Source organism: Sphaeramia orbicularis, chromosome 1, assembly GCF_902148855.1.
Source record: "Sphaeramia orbicularis chromosome 1, fSphaOr1.1, whole genome shotgun sequence".
NCBI classification, from domain to species: domain Eukaryota; kingdom Metazoa; phylum Chordata; class Actinopteri; order Kurtiformes; family Apogonidae; genus Sphaeramia; species Sphaeramia orbicularis.
In genome coordinates this window covers 23886832-23896478 of record NC_043957.1, presented here as the reverse complement: position 1 = coordinate 23896478, position 9647 = coordinate 23886832, and the positions used below count along the sequence as shown (strand labels likewise).

Here is a 9647-nt window from a genome sequence, read left to right as displayed (position 1 = left end):
AAAGTCCTGTTTTAAAAACAAATGTATAAAAAAGGTATGCACTGCATTATGATCATTTACTACTTACATCGTTTTATATTGCGGTATCATATTATAAGAATCTATTTTAATCACCAATAAATACACACAGTATTTTAATGTAAGTTAATATGAAAGTAATTTCATATATTTTAAGATGATTCTACTTTAGTTTTTTGTGTAAAAGTATTGCTGTCAAACAAATGTTGAGGCATAAGAAGTACAAGTTTTTCTCTGAGTAGAAGTATAAAGTATGGTAGAATGAAAGTATCCAGGTACAGTAAAAGTACCTCCAATTTCCACTTAAAAACTGGCAAGAAAAGCAAAGATTCATGTGCATTCACCCCATTTAATTTTGAACATATACCAAAATACACAATGAATTAGAAAAAAAACACAAAAGATATACAAATACCCTAGTACACATTTGTTTTGTTTATGGATGGCAGCAGGACATCATACTGTGTGGTAGAGGAAGTCTTTCATACTTCACTTCACACTATATCTGAAGTGTTTGATTTGACAGTGATTTAATTTCAGCTGTCATTGTTGCCAAGCCAAGCCCCCTGTTTAACATCAGGAATAACTTATTAAAACCAAACTGATTATAAATATAGTAGTTTGATGAAATCCACCTTCAGGACAGAAATCAGCTTTGGAAGACCTTTTCTGGATGTGCGTGGCTCATGACCTGTATAGTGTCCAGCCAACAGGGGCCAACCTGTAGATTTCCGCTTCGCTTTGGAAGTTGTCGTACTGTTCCTCTTTAAGCCAGTTTGGTGATGCTGATGCTGCCTTTTATCCATAACGTGTCAACGTCGCTGAGCGGTGTCACTCTGTGGTAAAAGTCAAACAGCTGCTGTCCATCCACAAGCACACGAAAGCGAGTTTGTTCACAGTGAAACTGTATCTGGAAGAAGAGACAAGACACAGGAGGAAGTTGTAACAATTTCTGCCCAAGCCCTCATTTTAAAAATGTTGCTTATGGAATGCATTTTAGCTTTTTGTTCTACAAAATCTCACTTCCAACTCATCATGTTCTGACACCTAAGGGCACATCAGGACATCACATTTTGGCAGACAGAGTAGACTAGTCTACATAAAAACAGGTATAGGTTAAAAGTCCTGTCAGTGTTGTTGACCGCAGTACTGATGAAGATCTGGAGTTGGTCCCCAAGTTATTTTAATGGCCGCTCACTGCTCCTAATGTGTCCTATGTGCTAATGCTAGGACCTGTGTGTGTGTATGAAGATGGGTAAAATTAAGTGGCCAAATTTCCCTACAGGGATAATAAAGTGACTTAACATTTAGATAAGGCCATGGTTATTGTTTGATTATGTTTAGGCATAAACACATCTTGGTTAGGGTTAGAAAAAGGGTCAAAGGGAGGGTTAAAATAAGAAAGAGAAAGAGAGAACAAACAACAATTTGCACAGTATAAAATAATTATAAGATCATTATAATAATTAGATTTATATAGTGCTTTTGTATTAACACATATTCAAAGTGTGTACAATGGATCCATTATGCATTCACACTCTGGTGGTGGTAAACTACATATGAAGCCACAGCTGCCCTGGGGCAGACTGACGGAAGCGTGCCTGATGGCCCCTTCATCCACCATCAAACATTCATAAATCAGTGTACAGAACATAACAGCACATGACAAGGACAGAGCGGAATTTGAACCACAAATCTTTCGGTTATTGGATGTCCCGCTCTCCCTCCTGAGCCACGGCCGCCCAAACAGGGAATTCTAACCTCCTGTGTGTAAGTCTGCAAACCAACAATAACCACCCAAACACCTCAAGCTGAGCTTTTTGCTACTTTTTTAAAGTTGAGGGTTGTTATATCCAAAACAGAGAAAACTGAATAAAAAGTGACTTTATTAGTGAAATATATCATTAACTGAACATAAACTAAATGTTTCCATCCACTGTCATTGATCCAACTCCATGAGTTTTCCTGGTGAATCAATGTTGTAGAAGATGACTGTTTTCACGGTAACTACGGAGCCTTTGAACATCCAAATGTGACATATTTGATAACCATAAAAAAATGAACTCCATTTTACACCAATTATTTACATGGATTGATAGGATTAGTTGGTCAACAGGTATTTTACATTTTAGATCAGTAGATGTTTTTGGTTGCTGATGTATGTTTGGGTCTTTATCTATTAATCATGCAATCTCTAATGAAAAAACCCCCCAAAAAGTCAGTTCCTGAAATAGAAGAAAACCTATATATTTTAAAAAAACAAAAACAAAACAAATTAAGCTGAAGTCAAAAGCAAATTAAAAGAAAAAAAAAACAACAAAAACTACTGACTATTTACTAAAGACGGTTACATTTAGGGGACGGACTCAGTGGATGTGAATACCCTGAAAGGCTGGTTTCTGATGAAAGGGAAGAAAGGAACTGCTCTGTCGATGTCACCCCAGGATCCAGATACACAGGCTCGTCGCAGAACCTGCCGGTCCCTGAATCGGACGCAGAGCTCCAAGGCCACATCAGGAGGAGGCTCCCTGGACGTTCCACAGCCGCACGTCAGAGCCATGTAGAACCTGACAGAGAGAGGACCAAGGCCTACAGCTGGAGTGATGACAAGCTACATGCACGAGGGGGCTTCAAAAAATTTGTGGAAAAAGAACATTTGTAAAAAACGGTTTAAGTTATGATGTTTGTTTTTCAACATATGCCCCATCTAGGTCAATACACCTGTTGATACTAGCCTTTAAGTCCATTTGTGTAAAACTGACAGCCATGCAATTTAAACCATATCAAAGCTATGTTCTTTTTCCAGAAACCTTTTGAAGCCCCCTCACATTGCTGATCTAATGCCTAGGTCTATTCCTAGGTAGGGTTGTTCAGTTTGAGTTTAGGAAGGTCTGAAAGCTGCAGCACAGAAGAGCGTATCTGGTGTTGAAAATGCATTAGGTGTGTATTGTCTGTTCTTCCTGTTCAGAGTCAAACTGGTCGGATGGGTCACCTTTAATGTCAATGTCTGGTGGTGAAATGATATTTCCCACACCATCTACGGGAACTGCCCTTTAATAGTTACTAAGAAAGAGTTTTGACCCTATCTGACCACACATAATGAACACATTCTCCCATAACGCACTGTTCTGGTTTGCACCCAGCTTCACTGACTACAGCTGAAGAAAAACTTGAAAAGCCATGTTTTTTAAGTGAGGTTCAGTAGGTCTTATTGGTGCCGTCTGATGGCCAATAGTTGTACTGCAGCACTTGTGCGTTATCCTCTTGGGTAGCAGCAGTGCATTTTTGTCCTCTGTAGGGGACAAGAGTTCCAGGGCTTTACTTAAAAAAAAAAAAAAAAAAAAACACTGTCCGCCACAATGGACATTCCATTAAAACATAAAAACTGTATCTACAAAAAAATGTTGCATTATACTGTTTCCAATTATTTAGATGTTTAGTTCCCCTTTAGCTTTTGTACAGGAGCAGCCATTCATTGTTCCACTTCCACAATACACTAACGTACAATAATGTACATCAATACAAAAGACAGTATACAAACTCCAATTGAATCCAAGCCAATCAAAGAGATAAATATTATTTTTAAACGTAGAATGTCCATACAATTCCAATACACCAAAGAATATTTATTAGTTACTGACGTGTTATTTTATTGTGTGCATGGTTCTGGACATGGCTCTGCATGTTTTAAACTAATGTGATTTTTTCAGTTTGGCAAAGTAAAAGTTGAATAAATATCAAGTCCTACATACATAACTGCACATTTGAGGTACTTTATTTTCATTCTCTGCAGATTTATACCTTTAATCCTCTTCATCTTCATACTCCTCTGCATCTGTCTGACAGATACAGTTCCTTTACAAATGACAGTTTTTTTTAAAAAATTTCCATTGCTTTGCCTATTGGTGAGAATAGAACAACCTAATAAAACATATTAGGTTGTTTTTTGTTTTGTTTTTTACATTATTGATGTCCTCATACTTTTTTTTTTTTACATTATTGATGTCCTCATACTTCTGGTCACATAGCAGACTATATCATCATGCCATGTGACCATAATCTGACATATTTTTTTGACAGTAGTACTCAATATTCTATAATTGCTGTTCTTCTTTGTCCAACAACCTCACAGGTTTGGTTTCATCAACAGGCATAAACATTATTTTCAGCACACATTAAAGGTGTTTCAGTATAGCTTATTTTAAAGTAAAAACAATAATTGTGAAATTATAGCAGATGTTTCTTGATTTAAACATTTAGCAGGGTTTTGGATTTTAATAAAGTAATGTTCACTGAAAACACCAGATGTTGCCAATAAGACCCTCTGAACCACAGTTAAAAACAAAGCTCTTCAGAAGCCTTTCTTCAACAGTTATTGAAATTTGGGTGCAAACTGGAATGGTGCATTATGGGAGACTCTATTCATCATGTGTGGTCAGATGGAGTGAGTTTGATTCTGAGGTTTATGAAGGTATAAAGTTATTATGGGATGTTATTATCTTTGCTAAGTTGCTGTTTGTTGATCCACAGTTCAGATTAAACTGTGACAGTTCTGACGTTGTTTGTTTGATTCCAAACAGATCTTTAGTTCAGTTATTGACAACACAAACCAAAAATGAGAAAACAGAGGTGGTTTGTGGTTTTACTGTGGCTGTTTTGTGTTCTAAAACAGAGCTAAGCTAACAGAGCTATAATGTAAACTATCAGCTGATGCAGTATGTGAAGATTATAAGACAGTATTATTTTGACTTTTATTTGAATTTTAAGTTTTGATTTGAAGGTGAAAACTTGATGATACCATAATACAGATATGTATAAACAAAGTATATTCACTGTAATACTTAACTTGGTGCAGAATGATGTTCACAAGGAGTTTTTACACATTCATCTGCAGAGAAAGTCTCTCTGTTCTCACCAATTCAACATTTCAAAATTAAAGCAGCGTATGATGTTTGTCACCAATTTTTCATCAAATCTGTAAATCCAGAGTGATAGCCTAAGTATCACAAATCTGTTGGTCTTTCTGTGATTACGCACCTGAATCACTTCCCTCATGGTGAACAACTTCCAAGTGTGTTACACCACAAACACTCTATTTGTTTACATACCAAACCAAAACCTAAACTAAATTGTCACTTGGGTTTTTTCAGGATTCCACGTAGCCGCAGTAGTAAGAAACAATGAAGCCAAACATCACACTCTGCTTTAAACTGGAAAATTTCAGCAGAACATTTAATTGTAGATTTGCTTCTGTTCCACAGTGGACCCAAAACCCAAAATGTCTGATAATTCTTAGAGCTAAAAAGGGGAATATTAAACAGACGAGGAGTAATTATGATTGTGCGTGTGTGGTCGCTATGCTGGTTGTTGCCATTTTTGTCAGTGAGGCACAAACACTGAAACTGACAATCGATCAAATTCTTTGTTGTTTGAAATACTTTTTAAAATAATTTTTAAAAAAGTAATTTATGCATTTAAAAAAATGCTTCATTCACCAAACACAGATTATCATGGAAAAACAAATACATTCTTACCTGTCCGGTCGGGGGTCCACAACTCCAACCACAACCACCTTTTTCCCTGGACGCATCCCACCTGAGATGTGACCCTTGAAAGGAACTGTCTACAGGAAGACAAAAACACAAAATACACAATTACCTGATGAATGGAAAACAAATAAATGGAAAAAAAAAAAAAAAGCTGAGTCAGGAACAATGCAATCTGTTGAAATGCAGTATAAATGAAGCTCAATAATGCGACCCCCCCCCCCCCCCCCCCCAAAAAAAAAAAAAAAAAAAACAGAGAAAATATCATAATATACTGGCAGGAATAAACAAAGGTTATGACAACACTAAAAAACAAAGTGATTAAGTTTTCATATTATTATGTAAAAAGTTGTAATTTTAAATGCAAATGTCACTTTTGCTGTATTTACACCATTTCTCGTGTGATTCTGATCTTACTTTCAAGTGTTTTCACTTTCTGCTGTAGAATTTTACTTTTCTGTCTCTATCGCAAATCTATATCTGTAAAATATGAACTATACAGCCGACCAAATCCTTACAATTTAACAAAATCTACAAATAAAACTCATTTTCCTTTGAGCGTTATATGTCTTCAGCTTATAAAATCATTAGCTTTTATGCAGTACTTCAAATACTGAGATTTAAAGTAATGAGATGTTCCCTATCTTAGAATACAGGAAATAGGTTCATGTGTATGCATAGCAGTGTGATTTTTACCAGATTTCTTGGAACACTTTCATCAGCTGCACTTCTCTGTTGAAAACCATATTTCTGTGGAATAAAAAGAATCCTATATTTGACAAATATCTGATTTTGAGTCAGTTCATGACAGAGGAATTGGACATGAAACTATGCATGTGCAGTCTAGAAGGTGGTGAAGCTCTGTTTATGCTCTGTTTATTTATTTGGGTGGACAATAAAAAAAAGCAGGAAAAGCAAACCAGATACCACAAATTGTGCTGGTGAAACCAAAATCCCAGAAATTTATGAACTTATCTCATCCAAATAAGCATAAAACAAGACAATAACCAAAGACGATACAAGTAAGAGACAATTACTAAAAAACAAATAAACACGATTAAAATGTATTAAGTGTTTTCTGATTTTTTTAAATTTTAGTTTTAAATTTTTTTTTTTTTTTAATTTTGTAAATGCATATACGCATACATGTATGCAACTATGAGAGCATCTCAGCACAACTTTTGAAAAAAAAAACAAACAAACAAAAAAAAAAAACTCATAAGAAACTAAGAATAACTACCCAAACAATATACAATACTCAAGTCATGCTGGGAGGTAAATAAACAAAACATCTTAATTTATGTACAATTGTCTTTTCTGTGATTAAAGAAAAGATACAGGGTACTGAAGGCCAAAACACAAACATTTCACGAAAAAATTATATTGTTTCATATAAGATGATAATGTTGTTTTTGAGAAATTTTTGTTGCGTTTTCTGATGTCTCATTGTGTTTTGACCCTCAAGGCCATCGTACTACACTGTAGATAATGCATGGGACATGTATACCTACAATGTCCCACTTTTACTTTTGAGAAGACAAACCTGTTAACTGTACTTCAGCTTTTATTTTTAGTTAATTCCAGTCAGACAAACCTCTAAAACTTCTAAAACTAAGAAAAGTTAAACATATAATCTCCAGTCTGTGAAAGAAAAGCCAAACCTCAGGGGGGTCCAGCTGTGATCATGTCTGTCAGACTGTGTCCTTTTGGTTGATTGTTGTTGTGTAACGTGTGAACTCACCTTCCTGTCGTCCACTGTCAGTCTGCCACCTTCAGCCATGTCGATCTGAAGGGAAACAAACAGCCGAGTCGAGAGCTGCACGTCCAGTTTGTCAGCCTCCACCGTCCTCCTGCTGACTGAACAAACGCTGACGTGAAGCTTCAACCTGACTCTGCACACACACACACACGCACGCACGTACGCACGCACGCACACACACACACACACACACCCTTTGATAATCAGCTGCCCCTGCATGCCTCTCTGTCTCAGGTCAATAACAAGTGGCCTCATTGTGCAGCTCTAACTGGAGGCTAACCCCCCCACCTCCAAATTAAATCCTTTTCTGCTCTGTGAACATTTTCTCCAACTCATAAGAAGAGTTCACATCAACAAAGACATGTATTTATTCCAAACACTGCTAACATTTGCATGTGTGTGTGTGTGTGTGTGCGCGTGCGTGTTAAAGCCAACAGACCAACCATAGAATTCTGTCCGACCTGATGAAAACAGTCTCAGAACAGGAAATGAGAGCTTTAGTGTGAATTCCACAACAGCTGTACTTTAACTATATGGACACAAATACTTGGACACAGCTCTAATCAGTCTATCTGTGGACAAGAGGGAGGTGGACAACATTTTTTTTTTTTACCCAAGATCAGGCGATCTTCCATACTTTTATGCAGGTTTTTCAAAATAGCATTGGATTAGAACCTTTTCAAGATTACTAAATCCGGATTAGCAGTGTTCTAAATGGGACTAATAAAGACAGCAAGCAAAAGGGGGTTGAATGTGAAAAGGCTTCAAAAGACATTCAACCATTTCTGCTCTGAAAAATCTTTGACTGATATTCATTCATTCATTCATTCATTTTCTGAACTGTTTGATCCTCAGGAGGGTTGTGGGAATGCTGGAGCCCATCCCATCTGACACTGGGCAAAGGTCAAAGGTTGTACTTTATCATTGTTTTGTGTCAGAAGAAAAGCTTCACCTGGATGATGCAGTGATATTCTCAAATGGATATTTTACTTTAAATTATATACAGATAATGAACATTAACCCATAAAGACCCAAACATCCACAAGTGACCAAAAGCAGCTACTGATCTAAACTGTTAAATACCTGTTGATCCATTAGTCCTATCAATACATGTACATAATTGTTGTAAAATACAGTTTGTCATCTTTTCATGGTCATCAGATATGACCCATTTGAACATTCAGAAGCTCCGTAGTTACCATGGAAACACTGTCATCTTCTACAACATTGATTCACCAGTAAAACCCATGGAGTTGGATCAATGACAGTGGAAGAAGACACTTATTTGTTGTTATGATCAGTTAATGATGTCTTGTCAGATTTTCTTCAGTTTTCTCTGTTTTGATACAGTAATCTTTGAATTGACTCTTTTATGAACATCTCCATGATTGGTAGATGTTCATTAGATATAGGAAAATGTATGATTTTCACTGAAAAAATCTAAATACTGTGGATAATATTATGACAGATGGTGCTAAATTGTTAAAGATGGGTTAAATAGAGAAAAATTCATTTTGGAGCTGCCATAAAAATACCACTGGGGCCTTATGGGTTAATTAGGCTGTCAATGGATGTTATCAGTATATACCTATATCAGCCTAACTTTACTGTCTGTTTCCTCAAGTAGTGGATCACAGGTCAAAACTGGGTCATGGACCATATTTTTGACGAAAGAGGCGGAGCTGGAGGAGCATGAGAGGCCAGCTAATGCTGAACATTAGCTTACTAACTATAAACCCATAAACTTCTTCAAACACTGCCCAATAAAGTCTTTTTATGCTCATGTTAGTGCAACAGCTGTCAGGAAATACTGTGTTTCATTAAATAAACCAAACCTGTGAAAGTTTGACTCTGCAGGTGAGCGAGCTGATGTACAGATCTGTCAATCACAACCTGACATCACAGACGTTAAGGCATCTGCTTGACTTTTTGCACAAAACTACTGTGATTCCCGTACAGTCATCTCTCAGACTAAATACACTTTTGCCCACTGATTTGAAATCACTTTGTTTTCAGACAAAGTCCTCTTTTTATTTATATTTCTACACATCAGTAATCACCTTTGACCTGGTGCAATGATTACATGCTGAGCGCCAGTGACACTTTATCAAGAATATATCAGATGGTCACAATAATTTTATGAGTAAAAGGTAAATATACTTTATTCCAACTTTATGGGCAACAGTGTATAACCGATAGAAACCAATGCATTATGAAACAAAACCAAATAGAATTGCATTAAAAAAATGTTAACGATTCTTATTGCTAATAAAATATTTTTTGTATAATATTGGAACTTAAATAAATCATGTTTTTTGTAATTT

The 9647-nt window shown here is 36.2% G+C and overlaps 1 protein-coding gene across 1 annotated transcript; it reads right to left on the bottom strand.

Annotated features, from left to right (window-relative positions):
- Positions 1 to 347: 347 nt before the first annotated feature.
- Positions 348 to 7454, bottom strand: lgalsla (lectin, galactoside-binding-like a). The gene is made up of 5 exons (XM_030131242.1): positions 7306 to 7454; positions 6261 to 6314; positions 5553 to 5641; positions 2402 to 2585; positions 348 to 928 (listed from the first exon to the last, which is right to left on the bottom strand). The coding sequence occupies exons 1-5, from the start codon at positions 7342 to 7344 to the stop codon at positions 785 to 787; spliced, it is 510 nt and encodes a 169-aa protein (XP_029987102.1). The 5' UTR covers positions 7345 to 7454; the 3' UTR covers positions 348 to 784.
- Positions 7455 to 9647: the final 2193 nt, after the last annotated feature.

Excerpts from the sequence above, each read along its gene's own strand:
- lgalsla (XM_030131242.1), bottom strand. The coding sequence starts at position 7,344 with ATGGCTGAAGGTGGCAGACTGACAGTGGACGACAGGAAG. Across the intron at positions 6,315-7,305 it reads TGACAGTGGACGACAGGAAG|AAATATGGTTTTCAACAGAG; the intron begins GTGAGTTCACAC and ends TTTATTCCACAG. Across the intron at positions 2,586-5,552 it reads GTGGACCCCCGACCGGACAG|GTTCTACATGGCTCTGACGT; the intron begins GTAAGAATGTAT and ends TCTCTCTGTCAG.